This window comes from Phocoena sinus, chromosome 21, assembly GCF_008692025.1.
Source record: "Phocoena sinus isolate mPhoSin1 chromosome 21, mPhoSin1.pri, whole genome shotgun sequence".
NCBI lineage: Eukaryota > Metazoa > Chordata > Mammalia > Artiodactyla > Phocoenidae > Phocoena > Phocoena sinus.
The window spans coordinates 18,950,024-18,970,455 of NC_045783.1; the positions used below are offsets into that span (position 1 = coordinate 18,950,024).

A 20,432-nucleotide genomic window follows, 5' to 3' on the forward strand; every position below is an offset into this window, starting at 1 on the left:
CATTGCCCTACAATGTGAGTCTCAAGACGAGATTCCCTAGAACAGCAGTTACTTGCTTGCACATGAAGTGTCCCAGAAATATCTCCCACTGTGGCTTAACCTACAGGTCCTGACCCTTTCCTGGGGTACTACAGTTATTTTCATCCCCTGCTTCACCTGAATTGTCACTCATATCCTGCTTAATCCACTGCGAAGTAAGAACTTTTAAGTTATAATAGATTTACTCAACATCATCTGAGGTTTAGTACAGTTTATTTTGATGCAACACATTCTCAGTCTTTTAATTATTCAAGTCGCTGAACTATGGGTGTTCAGTGTCATCATGGTTAACTTTGCTAAGTCACTAATTTCCAGTGTAACCAAATGTCTACTACCCAGCTATTCTGCAGTCCTCAAATCTTGGGGGTCAGTTCTTTAATATTGAAATAAAATTGTTTGAGCACCAACCTCACATTCTAAGGCAATTCCAGTGCCTCCTGTCTGAAGTAGATTGACGAAAATATGGAAAAATTATATTCCCCATGTCTCCTCATTCAAATCCCTGCCACGGCTGTGATAGTGGGTTTAGTAGGGTTTCTAGAAGTTCATGTGCTCCTGAAACCTCAGGATGTGACCTTATTTGGAAGTAGGGTCTTTGCAGGTATAGTTAGGCTAAGATGAGGTCATGTTGGATTCAGGTGGGCCCTAAAGCTAACAACTGGCGTTTTTATAAGAGGAGGCCACAGAGACATGGTGAAAAGCTGGAGACAGAGGCAGGGATTAGAGTGAGTCGGTTACAAGCCAAAGAACACTGAGACTGGCTGGAGTCATGAGAACCTAAGACAAGGCAAGGAAGGATTTCTCCCCAGAGCCTTCAAAGAGAAAACAGCCCTGCAGACATCTTGATTTCAGACTTCTGATCTCCAGAACTGTGAGAATAAATTTCTGTTGTTTTAATTTGCTGCACAAATTGTGACCATTTAATATCGTAGCCCTAGGAAACTCACATGCCTGTGCATCTGTGATCGCTCCTTTCCCCCCACATCACTCATTCCAACACAGCACCACACCTCTCCCTTCATTTCAGGATGTTCCCTAGGTCCACCTGGGCATCTAAGAGAATTTTACTGAAGACTTATTCATAACAGGAAAATGTGAGCAGAAGAGTCTACAACTTTCAAGTTGAACCTTAGACTTTACTTTGTCAAAATTCCTGGCTAGATTAGACTCCATATTTTCCTCACTGGCTACTCTCCTCGGTCTCTCCCCTGCCATCAAAATACTGTGTGTACTCGCGCTCCACTGAAATCTTCTCCCTCTGGTTTCTCCTCTTTACCCTGTTTGGGGGCTTACAGAATACTTGTTTTCTTTGACTGCTGGAGTAAGATTCAAAATCTGTTAAATTATTTTTCCAAGAAATTCAGCCTATTTCTCCAAACATCTGATATCCAGTGTAAAAAAATAATAATAATCAGTCAATCTAAGAAAGAAATGGAAAATTTTATTTGGGCCAAATTGGAGGATTATAACTCAGCAAGAGCATCTCAGGTCTGAGAACTGTTCTGCCCATTAGAAGTCAAGGCACAGTTATATAAGTTTTTTGAGGCAGAGGGCTGTACATAAAATGATGTATTATTGACGGTTTACATAATCCAGATCTAAGGGTCATCGTGGTAAGTCATGTGATCCCGTACATGATCAAGAAGGAATGTTATCTTTGAAGGAGTTGTCTTGCTAATGCTAGGAGAATGTTGTTCTTTATGGTTGAGCAGGTATTTCTGCTGATGGGGGAGGTCTGGTCGATGCATAAGTCAGATACACAATGCACAGTAGAAGGAAGAGTGGAATCCAAAGGGCAGAGAAAATTTTTTTATGTTTAAATTTTTCTTGTCTTGCCATAAAATGAGTTTTATTTCACACCAGGATGTGCCTTTCATAGTCAAATACCTCATTAAGCTAATTATCTTAAATTTAAAAATCAATTCCCTTTCTAGAGGAATTTTGCCATATTGCAAGGACTTCTGGGTCAACTTGCAACCAGACTTTTAAAAAAATGTTTGTTACATTTGAAACTCAAATATAATAATTACTATTGAGTAATAAATTTAACCCTAAATCCTAATTCCAATAAATGATACAAAAAAAAGAAAGCATGACCATGAGGTAAACAATATGATAATAATTGAAATGAAATGGCTACACTCCTCAAAAGTCATTTTACATTTTAACCTCAGTTCTTTACTTCCACTCAAGTAGCAGTGATGGGCACAATGCAAAGACACCCCATAGTCCACATTCTTCCTGACTTCACCTTTCAAATTAAAATTTTGTCTACTAGAGCTTGTTGCAAGAAAGAAAGTGGGGCACGAGAGGATGGTCACGTCCCAGGTCTCGCGTGAGTCCGTGGGACTACCGCCAAGTGTGGGTTCTTGGCTTTGCACTGGAAAGAATGCAAGAGCGAGCCATAGTAAAGTAAAAGGAGTTTTATTCAGGGAGATACACGCTTCATAGACAGGGTATGGGGCATCTCAGAAGGCAAGAGTCCCCAAAATATGGGTGGTTAGTTTTTATAGGCTGGGCAATTTCATAGGCTAATGAGTGGGAGGATTATTCCAACTGTTTTGGGGACGGAGCGGAGATTTCCAGGAATTGGGTCATCGCCTACTTTTTGGCCTTTTATGGTTGGCCTTTTATGGTTGGCCTCAGAACCGTCATGGTGCCTGTGGGTATGTCATTTAGTATGCTGATGGATTACAATGAGTGTATAATGAGGCTCAAGGTCTAGTAGAAGTCAACTTGTCCGCCATCTTGGACCTAGTTGTTCTAACCAGTTTGTTGTGTCTTCAATGGCTATGTCATTCTTTTAAGGGTTGTGCCCTGACCCCTTCCTGTCTCAAACATAGTGGGTTCATAATATTTTTTCCTAACTTTCAAGAAAAGACTTGTATATGAAGCATTTTTATAATTTATTTTGGGCTCATAGATGGCTCCATCAATGTCCCCATGAACATGGGACTTTAAATAAAATAGATTTCTTCTTTAAATAAAATAGATTTCAAATATAAAGAAAAGAAGGAAGAACGTTTACAACAAATAGCTAATACATAGTCATGTACACACCACCCGCATTTTAGAGGTGTTGTCCTTTTACCATACGGACTACACATATTTCTCTTTTAAGAAATGTCATGTTAACTAGCACAGATGAAGCCCCATTTATACCTGCCTCCCTTGCTTTTCCAGGTTAAACTTCTATCATGGAGTTTACATGTGTCTTTCTATTCGTGTTTTTATATATTTACTACATATGTATGTTTGCATAAATGAGAGATGGTATTATTTTCTGTGTTTTATATAAAGGACATTATACTCTATCTCTCATTCTGAGCTTGTTCTTTCCCTCAATTTTATGAATTTCAGCTTAACTTGAATCATAGACCCTTTAAAACAGTAAGGACATCAGTGACTATCTGGCCACCGCTTATTTTAATTAAATTAATCTTAGTTTTAAAAATAGTATAATTTCATAAAATAATAAAAAGATTTTATATTCAATTTCTGTCCCCTGTACAAAATTACTGTCAATATGCTTGGATACTTCCTTCTAATCTTTTTATATATCAATTTTTTTGGCATATTAAAATGAAACATTAATGTTAATATAGTCACTTAAATTTTATATTATAATTTTTCTCTATTTTCTGTATGATTCTTTTGACAGGAATGTTTAATGAGTCTAAAACTATCCATCTAATGTATACTATAATTAATTTAGCTATTCCTCTATTCTGACATTTAATATATGTTTTACTTCCTCCTTTAAAAATAAGCCTTCAATAAACAAAACAATAATAACTAGTGAACTTGTTAACTTTCACTATATTTGAAGTTATTTTCTCAGATTAGATTAGAAAACCTTTGTAAATTATCTACTCTATTATTTATTTTTTGTCTGGTATCTTATAAAAATATGAATGAGCTATTTGTGTAACAAATATTTTATATATTTTAATATTACACACAGGCTTTTAAAAATATATAGAAATTATCAGTACTCTACACTTTCCTCCAAATCTAGGGAATAAGAGTAAGATTGCCTTTAGAAAGTTAAACTGCAGTGAATCAGAGCAGAGATATGTCAAACCACCTAACCTGATGGAATATATTAACATATATAAAGAAAAATGTGTTAAGCAAAGAGCACTGGCCAAACCCAGAGGCAAAATCTCATAGCTATGTCTCATTGTAAATTAATAAATTAATTAAACGAATAATTCACTGATTGTGATTTGACTTCTTGTGCAGATTGCCCACAGAGAGAAAATGGCCTTGTCAAGTAGTTAAAAATATTCCCGTTTTTGAGGCAACTACTTTTCTGGTTGTAAATTGAATTGACATTTAGTCCCGAGAGTCTGTTTAACATTAGTCTGCCACTAAGAGATAAATCCTCTAAACCTACAAATAATCAGGTTTTGGAATATGTGAGGTTTCTGATCAGGCCTGCCACCAGACCGGTCCACCTTGGAGGGCTCTTCGTGGACAGACACATAGTTTTTTCCTATAATAGACTCATGTTTAAGTCAACCTCTCCTTCACAACTTCCTTTACTGCTTCTACACATAGAAACTATATTCTCTCTAGAGACTGGTGACATACTAAATTCTACTTCTAATACTACTATTTGAAGCATTTTCCAATTTAATCCACTCAGGTAATAGAGATGGCGTATCAAGAAGAGGTCAAAATTCATTCATTCACACCATAAACTCTTCGTCAAGTGACTTCATCAAGTGATATTCGGTCAGGTATTGAAAAGATAACGGGAAGGACCTCAGCCTGGGAGAGAAAATTACCTAGTTTACGGTGCTTTGTAGGGCAGTAGTGCTATGAGAGCCTGAGAAGGGATACCAATCCAAACTGGGGGCTGAGGGTGAAGAAATGGGAGGTGCCAGTGGTGGGGAGGGGAGGAAAGGGTGGGGGGGATTGAGGAACAAAAGCCCCAGAAATAAAGGAGAGCAAGGCTTATTTGGGAATGTGAGTAATTATATAATTGAACTAAAGGGAGCAAGGAGAGGGGGTGGAGAGGTTTTCAAAGGGTTAAACTGGAGAAGTAAGTAGAGATTAATCATGACCTTATTTGTTCCAGGGGTCACATGGCAGGATTTTCCCTACTGAAATTCTCTATCATACTAGTCTTGTGTTTTCAACTATATCAGGGGTTGGCAAGCTTTTTCAGAAAAGGACCAGCTAGTAAATATTTTTGGTTTGCATGCCAGAAGGTCTCTGTCACACTATTCAACTCTGCTGTGTAGCCTGAAAGCAGCCCTACACAGTATGTAAACTAATGGGCATGGCTGCATTCCACCAAAACTTTATTTACAAAATAGATAGCAAGCTGAGATTGGCTTAAGGCCATAATTTACTCATTACTGGTCTCCAAGAGTCTCTTCAAGATTTATCATGTTTGGAAATAACAGAGGTCAAATACACTCACATCTGAAACCATAGGGTAGGTTTTGTCTATCTGTAAAATGTCATCCTACTTGGTTAAGATCTCCTCTTTGAGAAGGATAAGTATTAAATAGGAAAGTAGTTAAAAAATTAATAAGGTGATTAATATCAAGATAATATATTCATTCTAATGCTTTCTCCACAAAACGTAAACCTCAAAGTTTTCAAAACTTGTAAAAGTAAAACCTTTACATTTGTACTTCATCTTAAAGAATGAACTATTTAACCTTCAAAATAACCTCAGAAATACTTGAATCTTGAGGGCAGGATACATGCTTTATTCAAATAATTTCTGAAACCAAGGAAAATGCCTGGCACAGAGAAGTTGTGTTTAGATGCTTTAACTAAGAGCAAATATCATTTTCTCTTTTTTAACAGTTGGGAAATTTGGTCCTAGAGAGATTGAATAGTTTAATAAGCTCGCATAAACAGTGTCAGAGGAATAAGTAAAACCCAGATTATCTAACTCGTGGATTTTTAATTTCAGTTATATTCTACAGTCAGGGATATTAAAAGAACACCAGGCTAAACATATAGTATAATAAATATTCATAAATACACGAAGATTATTAAAATGTCTGATGAACTGGGCTTACTGTCTTTGCTCAAAACTCACCTTCAACAAGGAAATGCCTCTCCCCTCCCCCCATTCCAGGAATGGCATGTGAATGTAACTGACCCTGTCTTTGGCCCAAGCTGTTTAGTCCATAGATGGGCATCTCGCCCAAACTAGGTCATAGGAGGACTTCCTTGGATATTTTAGAACTGACTCTGAGAAAGAGACTGTAAAACATAAATTTAGGAGTTGTTAATAGACATGTTCACTGGGGAACAAAGATGTCCAGCTTGCAATCAAAGGAAAGAATGAAGCAACTTAACAGAGAGGCTCTTGGATAAAATTTGGAGAGAGAATCCTGAGCAGATTCAAGTGGTGATTCAGCTGCTCCAGGTGACTAACTTAAACCGTGCATCTCAGCTTGGGACTTGAACCCACAATCTTTTAACTGATACCACACACCTGGTCTCAGAACTTAATGAAGCTCAGGTTCCTGATGTCTCATCACAGAAAGAATCCTGTGAGAGACAAAGTGATAGGTAAGAAGTGGATTTATTTAGAGAGAAACACACTCCACAGACAGAGTGTGGGCCATCTCAGAAGGTGAGAGCAGCACCAGGGTACAGGGTTGTCAGTTTTTATGGGGGGCGTGGTGTGATTTCTTAGGCTAATGAGTGGGAACAGTGATCCAGCTATTTTGGGGAAAGGGTGGGGATTTCCAGGAACTGGGCCACCACCCACTTGTAGACCTTTTATGGTCAGCCTTGGAACTGTCAGCGAGCCTGTGGGTGTGTCATTTAGCATGCTGATGTGTTACAGTGAGCGTATACAGAGGCTCAAGGTCCAGTGGAAGGCTCGTCTGCCATCTCAGACCTAGTTGGTTCTAACCAGTTTATGTCATGTCCTATGGCTATGTCATTCTTTTAAAGGTTGTGTCCTCTATTTACAATAGCCAGGACGTGGAACCAACCAAAATGTCCATCAACAAATGAATGCATAAAGAAGATGTGGCACATATATACAATGGAATATTACTCAGCCATAAAAAGAAATGAAATTGAGTTATTTGTAGTGAGGTGGATGGACCTAGAGTCTGTCATACAGAGTAAAGTAAGTCAGAAAGAGAAAAATAAATACTGTATGCTAATGCATATATATGGAATCTAAAAAAAAAAAATGGTTCTGAAGAACCTAGGGGCAGGACAGGAATAAAGAGGTAGGCATAGAAAATGGACTTGAGGATACGGGGTGGGAGGGCGAAGCTGGGGCAAAGTGAGAGTAGCATCCACATATATACACTACCGAATGTAAAATAGTTGGCTGATGGGAAGTAGCAGCATAGCACAGGGAGATTTATTTTTGACTTCTGTAAAATAATTGGGAGTGGCACTAGTTACTATTACATGACTGTAATGTTTTAAAACTACACAATCTATTCCTGGATTATTATTTCCTATTTTCTTAGGCATTTACAGTGAATGATTGGGTCACCCAGGTATTTTACTTAGTAATTGGAAGTTTGACTACTGCAATAACAAATTATTTTCCTTTTTAAAAATGTTTTTAATGTTTGTAACTCATGTTTATTAAGTGAGGAAGGGCTTATGCACCTGGACATTATTACATTAATTCAGTATTTAGCACTGATTTATATTTTGGACGAATCAAGAAAATAATTATAATTGTAATACTACATGTTAATGTTTGCTTTTCATGTTTCTGAGTGGCTCAGTCAGGCTTGTAGGAAATTGTTTATTTTGTTTACGTATTGTTGGATTACTGTTCCAACAAAATTTGCTCAAATTAGAAAACAAAAGTTACTATTTCTTTAGTTAACTGAGTTCTGAAAACCCATACACTAAAACTCCATTTTCACATTACAGAGATATTTCTGTTGTAAGAATTGCATCTTGCTTTTTTATATTATGGTGTTCTTCAAACTCATATTTGAAAAGATATATTTAAATAGAACTGTGTTTATTCATTGGCTTTTCTAATTATTAGAGAATTTTTTATTTTATTTAGCACTAAGCAAATTTTAAACATTATTTTCTGTCTTTGCCTTTTTCTGTTCTTCAGCCAAATGATTTTTTAACAAATGCTTACTAGAGTAGTTCAGGCTGTTTAAAGAAATTTTCTAACTCTAAGTGAAATTTTTTGTGATACTATTTACGCACTTTATCTGTTCTTAGGTTCAAAATGTGTATGTTGGTTTTAAAAATGGGAAAGAGACATTTCATATTTATGTAAATCACTGCACATGATCAAAGTTTTATAAAAGTTTACCGTATATATGGCAATTTTGATTACTTAGGCATTGCAGAACAAAGTTACTTTGTTGTAAACATGGTATATTTCTTCCCAAAGTTTACCGATTTAGCGATTTCTCAAAATAAATGAAACTTGTCTGATTTCTATCTCATTAATCCTTTTTCAAAACAAGAAAAACACCTTGGGACAAAATCCAGGGAGCTTATATCAAGGAATATCTTTGCTATTTCTGAATTGATTTTGTCATTATAGTTACCTTGTTTTTCTTGGTAAAGAACAGGATGTTTGGTCTATTTTTATGTTTATGATATTATAAAATATCTTCTCCTCAACCTCCTGTATCACTGAAAGTCACTGAATGTATGTTCCAGTTTGTGTGTTAGTGCGTCAAGAAAGCAATCACTTCTTAAAATTTTTAAAAATAGTATGAAAAATCTCTATAACATTCACAGACTTGTAGCTGTAAAATTTTAAAGTCACTGGAACAAAATCATTGCAGTGTTTTCATAGATGTAACTTATTAAAAAGCAAGAGTAGATTTACTTTTCAGATCTGACCAATATGTACAATGTTTGCAATTAAACTCTTTACCAATAGGTGGTGCTAGAAAGTTTAATATTTATTCCAATAATTGAACTTGCTGGAAAAATGCGCTCAAATGCTTTTTTTTTTTTTAAGGCATAAAGCAATATGTACATATATGTAAAATTAAGCCCTGCTTGTTTCTGTGACAGCACCGTCTAAGACAGTTCGACTGGTTGGTGGTAGCGGCCCTCACGAAGGCAGAGTGGAAATTTTCCATGATGGCCAGTGGGGTACAGTTTGTGACGACCGCTGGGAATTGCGTGGAGGACAGGTCATCTGTAGGAGTTTGGGATACCAGGGTGCTCGAAATGTGCATAAGGGAGCTTATTTTGGACAAGGTAATTTTTTTTTTTTTAATGAAATGTAGGCATTCTCCAGTACATACAATCAAGTAGAGACAGGAACATGTAGAATAGGAAGCAGGATTCTTTTTTTAAGGCCTTTCCTAGAAAGTAGAAATGAAAAGATAGAGATAAAAAAAAAAAAAGATGCTCTCAGACAACATTTAATGTCTAAATTTCGTTTAGACTCAATCAGTTAGTTGGACAATAGAGGAAAATATGGAAAATTACTGGTAAAGCAGATCAACAGGAGCCAGTGAACTATATAGACAAGGCATGACTTCCTGGGAAACTCATTTACATATCTGGGTCTTGCGGGCAGCTGGGCAAGTCCACGTGCTCCCCCATTTTCTCTTCTGTGGAACTGGAGGGTGGGTGGTGGGTACCAGCTTCTGCATTTACTTCCCAAACCTTAGTCCACGATGGAGCACCTCTATTCTGAAAGGACAGTGAAAAACCATGAAAGAGAAAGAGGCGATTTTACGGGGTTCTCTATGCCTACTAATTGTGACTTCTCCTTTAAGGAACTTGATGAGAAATAAGGGAAGAGAAATGTTACTTTCCCCTCTGTTTGAGGTCGAATCGAATAATTTTTTTGCTGCATGTGTATCTGCATATTTTCATCTGGATGACTCAGTAACTTCTTCTGTGAATGTATGGAAAGAGCTAGGAAGAAAATTTGCTGGGGACAAAATGTTTGCATGTTTACCCATGATATTTTTATTACCTCATTTTTTTTTCTAAATTGGCACCTAATAATAGGTTTTATGTATAATTAAACATATATAAGTGCTTCAATTCTGAAGGAAAGATTAGGAAAAAATAGCCATATATAGGTAAACTAGAATTTTATAGTCAATATTTCCTCTTTATTTATTCTACTGTCCATATGTGATAGATAATTGGTATCTCTGAAGTTCATGTTGACCAAAAAAAAAAAAAAAAAAAAAGATTTGCCCATCTTGAGTTTGTGTTATTCTCCTAGATAGATATGGGCAATAGGAAATTGTATGCAAAATAATAGAGATAAAATAACAGTATTACCAGATAATCTTGTGTATGATGATAAAATAGTGGAGTATGTCAAAAGACTAAACAAGATAAGATAGAGTTCTTAAATTCATAAAATAGATTGTTAAGTACTATTATGCTACAGTTTATTGAGTAATAAATATGTGTCAGGCATTGTGCTAAACACATAAATAGTATTAATAATAAGATAAGATAATAAGATCACAATTATATCCTTTATTCCTTTACGAAAAGAATTCATTTTATCAAATTCAAGAGATGAATTTTAGCAGGGATCCAGGTTCTAAAGTCTTTAGAGACCAGAAACTTTATTTAATTTCATAAAGAGGCTAAGCACAAGACGGAAGAGAGTGATGATGTTGAAAGTTTCTGCACCCAGGTTCAAGCCTCCAGCTGTCAGTTTTTAATTTGTGCCTTAGAGTTTTGAATAGAAGAAACAAAGGAAATGGCAAATATCCATAATTTGCCATCATCCAATAGATCTTTGGAATTTCCAAATTTTCCATTTCTACTACATTTTCAGAACTTCTTCCCCATCTTGAAAAGTGTCGGACCAAAATCATCCTTGCAGCTGTAAAATTTACCTCTTAAATGAATTGTTTTAAACAGCAATAAGCTGGATTTTTTTTTTTCCCCCACAGAAGGGGAAAAGAAAAAAATCCCTAACTCTTAGTCACTAGAAAATCAAATGAATCAGTGAATTGTTTAGGAAGACTAAACTGCCAATCTGGGTTTCTACAATGTTCCGTGAGGAAAAAATCCATTTCTATGGTAACTAAGATCCATAGCATGAAAGGCCATTTATTTAAAATACATAATTGTATAAAACATTTCAAATACAATCTGTGGTGGGAAAGTGAATAAGACATTATATGCCAGCTCTGTTCTTTTTACGAATATGAAGCCTTGCCATAGATTTCAAAGCTGTTCTTCAATTGAGGTTCTAAACCTAGATGGTAAACACACAATTGGAGACTATTATCTCAGGATTCCATTAACTTGCAGGCCTAGTCTCACAAGTAAAATATTCTTTTCCCCACAGCTTTTATTCATTCTTGCTTATACCTCTAGGGATTTCTAGTCTAAAACACTGGTAAGAAAGGAATAAAATACATATTCTGAAGTACTGGCCAAAAAGAAGAAAGTTCATTATTTATATAAGAAACAATAGAGTTTAGTCTCATGTGAAATGAGTCATTTGGCTATATGGAGACGATTCTCTCAAGTTTTCTTCAGGTAACAGACTATTTCTCTAAGATGAGTATCCATTTTCAGTGAGGCTTTGTATTTATGGTAGCTGGTGATCCTATACATTAAACTAGAGTTTTATTATAATAAAACAGTGAGATATATCAGAATTTTGTTTTTCCTCTCACATTCTCAAATACCTACCAAACTGAACTGGAAAGACTAGAAGTTTTATAATATAAACTAAGGAGATAGGAGTTGAAACCTTAGCTCTGATACATCTCAGACTTTCAGTTTCCTTTCCAATAAAATGAGAATAATAATAACAACCCAGCAGATTTATTTTAATCTGAAATGAGCTGCGTATAGAAAGTGCCCATTACGAAGCCGGACTCATAGCATTGCTCAAGAGTGACAGAGATCACTGGTAGCAGCACTGCCAATTGTATAATTACAAGTTTATTTGCAATCCTAGTTGAATGGTAGGAAAGTCAGATCCATGTTATACTGTAGAGCGATATTCACGATGTTCCAAGGGTGGTAAAGTTGAATGTGGTCTTTCCCACAGTACAGAGGTGTGATTTAAGAAGCATTCTGTGTAACCTTCTCTTCTAATCTTCCCACTCTGCTCCACACACATCCAGCTCTGTATCAGCTCTCTGCATATTCAGTCCCCCAAAACTGAAGAATGATGATGAGAATTTTAAAATAATAAAGCAAGATGAGCTGGGAGAAAGAATAGAACTGAGGTGATTTGTTCTGGAGAAAAAGAATCTAAAAAATAAAGTTCATGATCTGCTTCATTGTACATTGTATTTTAAGAAACAGGCTTGCATCGTAAACTGATGTTGGATTAGTCATGGTAAACCACCTTTTCATGTAAAGCTGTTTCAACGCCTCCTTTTTCCACTCCTCCACCTTAAATTTGCAGTTTTATTCAGGAGGAAAAGAAAAAGTAATTTTGAATGCAGAACAGAGACTGGAAAGGAAACCTAGAAATATGAGTGGAGGGGTAGAGAGAGGAGGAGGAATGCACTAGAGTTTTAATTATGTGTCATTCTCATAGGAAAGTAAGAAGAATCAGATTAATACTATATTTTGCATTATTATCAAAATTGAAACAAGAAGATAAAAGTTTAAATTTATCTCCTTTGTATCTCTCCTCCCATTAAGGAAAGAATACAATTTTCTGGACACAGTTTCCCCCTCTCCTTTTTTTTTCTTTCTTCTCATTTTAAAATAGCAAACCTGGCTTACCAGAGATAATCCTTATTAGCTTTAAGAACAATGAGTTTTGCAGTTACAAAGAAAATGAATTATAGGAACAAAGCTTAAAGCACACTCCTTTAAATGGGTTCTTTCATCTGGTTGCACCATTTGCATAAAGTGGAATGTTCTTTCTTTTTCCTGTGTAGACAAAAAGGTTAAATTAAGGAAGCACTGAGAAGCTTCTGGTGCTTGCCATTGCACGGGGCAGGGAAGGGAGAGGGAGACTCTTCTCTCCCTATGCAAGCTTTCCAATCTCTCATCCTGGTGGTCTCCCTGAAGCAAACTTGGATGAGCTTTGTCAGAGGACAGTGGTAGTCCGGGAGTTTGTTCCAGGCATATCTGAGCCTGTCAGCTGATGCAGGAGGTAAGAGCTGGATCTGGAGCAGCTATCTCATCTTCTCCTAAATTTAAAGGAGTTGGTGCTGAAGCTCTGAACTTAAAAGCAGAAACAAAAGAAAATTCTAAACATAAATGCTATCTTTTATTCATTACCCCTTTCACATTCCACAATCAATTTTCTGAGTGGAATTTTTTAAAAATTACAAGAATAAACTGAAGGAGATCAAGAATATAACTCTGCATCTCTGAACTATCCGTTAGTGATTGGAAGTAAAAACAATCTCAAAGATGAATAAAATGTATCAATAGGTCAGAACTCTAATTCTTATGTACTGCTCCCTGCGCACTGAAAGTTTTCAAATGTAAATGTTTAGATGTTGGGTATTATGGAACCTGATATAGAGTTATAATAGGGTTCTTAACATGTCTGTTCTGTTACTTACAGTAACAAAGGCAATAAATACTAAGTATTGAATAATACTGTTTATCAGGTGTTTACTATACGATCTCATGCAGTGCTTACAGTGCCTGTGAGAAATAGATATTACAGCCCCACTTTTCATATAAAATTAAGTAAAGCTGACAGAACTGTCACAAAACATGCCCCATTTACATAGCTATTGTGGCAGTCGTGGGGAGAGCACTCAACATCCATCCCTCACCCTGTCTCTCCACTAAGCAGACTGTCCTAAGTTCTTTAACCTTAAAAACTTCATTTCTAAAGAGGTTGCTTCTTCAGAATCTTAGGATCACAGAATTTTAAAGGGAAATGAAATCTTAAAGCTCTTTCGACCCCCCACCTCTCTATTCTGCATATATAATAAAACAGGGAAAATGAGTGGCTTCTCCAGAACCACAAAACTAGAATCCAGAACTATAGTCTAAGTTTACCCATTCTCTATTCTGATTCCCATTTCATTTTTTTTTTCTTTTTTCTTTTTTTTTTGCGGTACGTGGGCCTCTCACCATTTTGGCCTCTCCCATTGCGGAGCACAGGCTCCAGACGCTCAGGCTCAGCGGCCATGGTTCACGGGCCTAGCCGCTCCGCGGCATGTGGGATCTTCCTGGACCGGGGCACGAACCCGTGTCCCCTGCATCGTCAGGCGGACTCTCAACCACTGCACCACCAGGGAAGCCCCCCCATTTCATTTTTAACATTGATCCAAAAACAAAAACCCAGAATGCTTTCTCAAAGAAGAAACTGTTGACAAAGCAGTTCCCAACTAGAAGTTTTAAAGTGATATAAATGCACGTCACGCAGCCTTGACTGGATGTAATTAAAATTCATTCGGAGACTTTAACCATTAGTGATTTTTGCTTCCCCACTTATCCATTCAGGAGCTAATCTCAAATCTCATCGTGTCAATGTATATCTGGCTGATGTTTGAAATATGATTATTTTTTAAAATAAAAGCAGTGTTACCGAAGATTAAGGAAACTCAAATCCCTCAAAGAAATATCAATATTTGTCTTTTTAAAAGAGAGATTAAGAGGAAATGGTATCATCTGTCAAGCATACTCTTAAGCATCACAAACCAAGCTCATAAAATTCCAGAAGCCATGGACAACACGGTTATTGTTGTCTGCTTTTGGAAACACAAAGTTGGTCAATCTGTCCTCCTTATGCAGCCTTCAAATTGTAAAGGGGATCGTAGATATATAGATGGTTAGGTAGATAGATAAATAGATGATAAACAGGACTAGAGAATAAAAACATTTCTAAAATATATACATCAATTTTGCATAGGTTTCCACTAGTAGAAAGGATAACTCAGAGGCAAAAAATAACAATGACAGCAGCAAGAAAAAATATCCTTGAGTAACAGTTATTACCTAAAGAAATAAAAACAGATCTCTTTTTTAATCTTTGAGGTGCACATGAAGATAAAATTTTAGGCATTTTATGCTACCTTGGCATTAATTTTTAATGCAGAAAACAATTTGGAAGGAGATGGGACATGAGTATTAAATAATTTTTTTCCTTAGGCTTGATAGTCCCAAATATATTAATATAAAAATAAAACAGCAAATCCTTGAAAATTATTTTTATAACTATCTGGGCTTCTTTGTAGTCAATGAATAGCTCTAAGTTTTAAATGTCATCATGTTCTCTTGCTTGGCTCTATTCTCTCTGTTGTTTTGAGAAAGTCATGCATCCTTTCTGAGTCTCAGTTTATTTACCTGTGAAATGGAAATAATTGCCAATATTTTACAAAGTTATTAGAAGTAAATTTTTTAAATTATATGTGAAAAGACCTAGCGTGTTCACTGTGTCTGAATCTTTTCCACATAGCGTAAGACCAGAGTTACTGAATAATACAATATATTTATCACATCCATATGCTCTTGGTGAGAAAAACACTGAAATATGAGTTAGGGGTTCTAAATACAAGAATCAGCTTTGCCACTAATTACACATGTGACCTCAGTTGCTGCATTTATCTAAAACAGAAGCCTTCACTAGAAGGTCAGTCCAAGAGAGAATGGATTCTGATTTTTGTTCACTCACATAGGCGCTCAAAAGAGATTTGTTAAATGACCAAATCTAATAATGCAGGGGATTGCAGTAAATCTTTGATTAAAGGCACTGACACTAGGCAGATCCAGGGTGGGAATACTGGCTCCATTAGGCATTAGCTATGTGACCTTGGGTGGAGTTACTTTTTCTCTCTGATTTTCACTTTCCTCAACAACACTATAATAGCATTTATTAACTTTTTAAGGTTGTTTGAGAATTCAGTGAGATAACAACTCAAAAGTACTTTGAATATTTTCTGCCCCATAGTAAATTCTTAAAAAAGTGGGCTTAAATGTTCATTGTTATTACTACAGCTTTGGTATTCTAATATTCATGGTTTCCTCTACTATGGTTTCTAAAAACTTGTGCTCACATGTCAGCACATTGACTGAATAATATCTATCTTGTGCTTCCCCTATGGGGATGCCCTCTGGATACTTCAGACATTGAGAGGATTGTCACCCTTAATTCTCTTTTCCTGGATTGTAAAAATTCTGCACTGCTGAGACATAAATCTGGTGACTAGATCTACAAAATGTAGAGTGAAAGCATCACTGTCCCCTGGGTACAGAAACCATGGAACCATACTGTTCTCATGCTCCCAAACACAACAGATTTTTGGCTTTCACCAAAAGTTTTATTTATGTTTATTTATACAATTTATAAATGTTCATAAATGCAATAAATATAATACATAAATGTCCCACTGTTTTGGTTCCTTTACATGTTAAAATGGAAGTAGTTTTATTATTTGTGCAATTGTTATTATTTGCCTATGTTTTTTTATGAAGGTTTTATTTATTTATTTATTTATTTATTTATTTATTTAGCTGTGTTGGGTCTTCATTGCTGTGCGCAGGCTTTCTCTAGTTGTGGTGAGTGGGGACTGCTCTTCATTGTGGTACACAGGCTTCTCACTGCGGTGGCTTCTCTTGTTGTGGAGCACAGGCTCTAGGCATGCAGGCTTAAGTAGTTGTGGCACATGGGCTCAGTAGTTGTGATTCGTGGGCTCTAGAGTGCAGAGTCAGTAGGTGTGGCACACAGGCTTAGTTGCTCCGCAGCATGTGGGATTTTCCTGGACCAGGGCTCAAACCCATGTCTTCTGCATTGGCAGGTGGATTGATTCTTAACCACGGAGCCACCAAGGAAGTCCTTGCCTGTGTTTTTTGAATAGCCCTTTGGAGCAACTTCCAAAAAGTTCAGATAGACTTTATATATTTAAAATAAACACACATTCACAAACATGCTCATACATACAAACACAAACAGAAAAGGGACCATGATATGCCTAGTAAGAGCAATTTGGAAACCAAAAAGTATTCCTGGCAAGGTTTCTGACTTTGAGATCATATTCTCCTAATCTTTTCCTTTTTATCTGCCTTAAAATTTCAAGTTGAAAAGTCTTAATACTCTTATAAACATTTCAGAAAACACTTGAGCTGTCCAAGTTACTACTCTTATAATTGGTCAGCCCAGGAAAACCTTTGCTTGTCTAATAGAAACATTGTTTGGATTCTATTGATTTAATTACTATTATGTGAAATGAAAAATACAGTATTTCCAGTTACCTTGATAATGTAAACCTAAATATAACTTTTCTTGTATTTGGATATTTCTGGTGAAGGTACAAATTATTCAAGAACTAAGTGAATGAACCTATTTATTTTCTATGTGGAAATCAAAATTTCCTAGTTCTAAGGGTAAAAAGAAACATGTCTTCACAGAAAATATCTATATAAACATCCTATTAACTGTTCTTTTAGCTTATAGATTTTTTCTTCTTCAATCCAGCTTCCACATTTCTGCCAAACATACAATTCTAAAATATAGTTCTGATGATATTTCTTTTGGTGACTCACAACATAAAATTCAAAAATGTTTATAGCATGGTCCCAGCTCTCTATCCAACCTTCCCAAAGAGTCCTCCTCCCCTCATTAATATACTTTGTGTTTCAGATTCCAGGAGACCATTAACTGTTCTAATACATCAAGCATTTTCATGCTGCCCCCACTATATGGCATGACTTCTTTTCCATACACAGAAAACCTCCATTTTTTAGGGTTCAGTCAAATGTTATCCACATTGTGATTACAAAATTTCCAATATCTTGGAAATTTATTCATATATTATAGGCACATACTGCTATACAATTATGCACATTATTAACCATGCACATGTTGTTAATTTTTATTTCTTGAACTGACATAATATTTGAAAAATCAGTTAAGAGTAATGTAATTATATGTGCCATTATTTATGCCTCTGTTTAAAATAAGTCTTTATTTAACTTTTAGAACTACACAAAGGTATGTTTCTAAGTCTTGAAGACATTTCCAAATATGCTTTATATAGCTCTTGTGACTGAAAGAGAACCTTTTAACATATTGATTCAAATGGAAAAAAATGCATTGTTGATTATGCTTACAGTATTAAGATATTTATTTACCATCCACCAGTTTTGCAAAGGTGTTTATTGAAATTTTGCTGCTAAATCATCAGTTTCTTGACAACATGAAATGTTCTTGAAAATTCATTAGGAGGTTTGCAATATTACATGTTTAACAAAACCCAATGAAATCATTCATTTAGAAGTTTTTCAAAGGTTCTCTCCCAAATGTCTTAAGTATAAAAGAACAAACTTTTATAGTGATACACTTAAAAAATCTTTAGAGAATAGCAGAAAAACATTTCCAAACACTCGTTTTAAAGTAATCTTTTCCTGCCATGAATTCCTTTCAGAAAAACAGTTGTTTTCTTATTCATTGATAAAATAATGTCCTTATCTTGAAAGTGGCGGTTACGTTTATTTAGTTAATTGTCTTCTAGGTAGCCTATGCTGACAGGCCATTTTTCCTTCTAATGTGTCTGAGGAAGAATTCGGACAAAAAGAATAAGTGTTAGCTGTGCCATTTTCTTGTTGTTTGCTTGCGTTTTCACTTAATAATCTATGATGTTCTTGCAGGATATTTTATAAGCCCTTTGCTGATCATATTACTCTTGGTTTAATTAAAAATAGATAACATGTCTGGTAAACCAGACACATGCAAACTGAAATACACTGGAACCTAAGAAAAGAACTCCAGGATTGCTTATGTTCTAGATATGCCTTGTACAGATACATATAGATCATTAAATCATTACATATATCCATTATTATTAAAGTTTATTTCCTTCCTTATTTTTAAAAATAAAACTATTAAATCATTAGAGGAAACCAATAGTTCTTTAATCTATGATTTCATAGAACTCTGTATACACCTTTGTTACACCTCTTATTACTTAGTATTTTAGTTGGTTACACAGTGACAGAAAATAAAATTTTCTGGGGCAGGGGGTTAATTTTTGAATCTTAATACAGAGCACAGAACTTGTATATGGATAATGATCAACACATTTTTTTTGTTAAATTGGTGAATAAATTAATGGCTCTTTCCCACTCAAACATAAACACTAAACTATACTTATTAATACAGTTGTATCTGATTTTTGCAGGTACTGGTCCAATATGGCTGAATGAAGTATTTTGTTTTGGGAGAGAATCATCTATTGAAGAGTGTAAAATTAGACAATGGGGTGTGAGAGTCTGTTCACATGCTGAAGATGCCGGGGTCACTTGCAATACATAATGCACCATATTTTCATTCACATTTATGAAATTGCTGCAAAATGATTTTTATTACTTTGCTTCATTAAAATCAGCTTAATGAATATTTAAGAGATTAAGAATTTTGTCCACGGAAAAGGAATATTTAAAAATCAGTGGATAAACATATAAAATACTTTCATAATTACTATATGTCTATATCTGAACCATTCTAACTTCTCTAAGTTTTCAAATGGAATTTTCTAATATAATGACTTATGTATTGAATATATTGAAGTTTAAAACTTCTAGATTACAAATGCCAGTGATAATGGAAACACATCCCAATCACTGGCTACAATTTATATCTTCACAAGATTACAATTTTTGTCTCCTTTGTAATCTATTTAGTTCATTTTAATGTAATTACTTTCTGAATAATGAGAGGGTTGGAAAGTCTTCTTTTGTGCCAAGGTGGCAAAATCTCTAATCCATACACATTTCTAAAGGAAGAATCTTATCCAGCTCTCAAGATCTCTGTGCAATAACTTAGCTGTTAGATAGCAATGTTCATGATATGTTTTGGCCATGATGAAAAACTCATCATGTTTTACATGCTCATATATTGAGATGGTCATTAATAACGTGGCTAATAGCATGGTCATTAACAACAATATGTTTATTTGACATGGTCATGTATTGACAGGTTTTTTTTTTTTAACTGCACTATAAAGTTAGTTGAAAGCAGGACATATGGGAAAAGGCACAGGCCCACCATTGCTATATGTGTCCAGCTAATTAGTGGATCAAAAATGTCATTTTCAGCATGGAGCTCAGTTTGCTCCATGAATAATTACTTTGTTACAACTTAGGACACTGTGTTTAAACAGTAAATATATTTACTTATTCCATTTTAACTAACAGCATGCAATGCCTTGAGTGCAGAAGGAGGTTTCAACAACCCTCCTCTCTAGTCTTTCATGAAGTGAGTCAATATTTACAACCAGAGAGAGAGAGAGGCATCTTCAACCCTAAAGGGTTGATGACCCTGAGCATGCCAAAATAGTGCCAAGTTCACCCTGGAACCCGGTGATTGTGCCCTGCTGTCTAGGTGTACAGGCAGAAAGACCAGTGATTGCTATTGAAATTCAACTAAATCTAATCTCAGCCCTGAAAAACATAATTTTCAAGTTTCCTAAGCCCAACTCAGAGAAACTCGTGATTAGAAAATAGTACTAGTACAGAATGGCTCTACTGTT

General features: G+C 35.5%; 1 protein-coding gene across 5 annotated transcripts in view; it reads left to right on the plus strand.

Moving 5' to 3' along the window:
• The window catches only part of MSR1 (macrophage scavenger receptor 1), a 155,936-nt gene extending 136,636 nt beyond the window's left edge, over positions 1 to 19,300 (plus strand). For 4 of the 5 annotated variants that reach the window (XM_032618601.1, XM_032618598.1, XM_032618599.1 and 1 more), the window contains exons 9-10: positions 9,052 to 9,240; positions 19,083 to 19,300. In XM_032618601.1, the coding sequence (XP_032474492.1) occupies positions 9,052 to 9,240; positions 19,083 to 19,216 (323 nt within the window). In that variant the 3' untranslated portion in view covers positions 19,217 to 19,300. The remainder of the gene's footprint in view (positions 1 to 9,051; positions 9,241 to 19,082) is intronic. The other variant, XM_032618603.1, reaches the window with a different exon arrangement.
• The last annotated feature ends 1,132 nt before the right edge of the window (positions 19,301 to 20,432 follow it).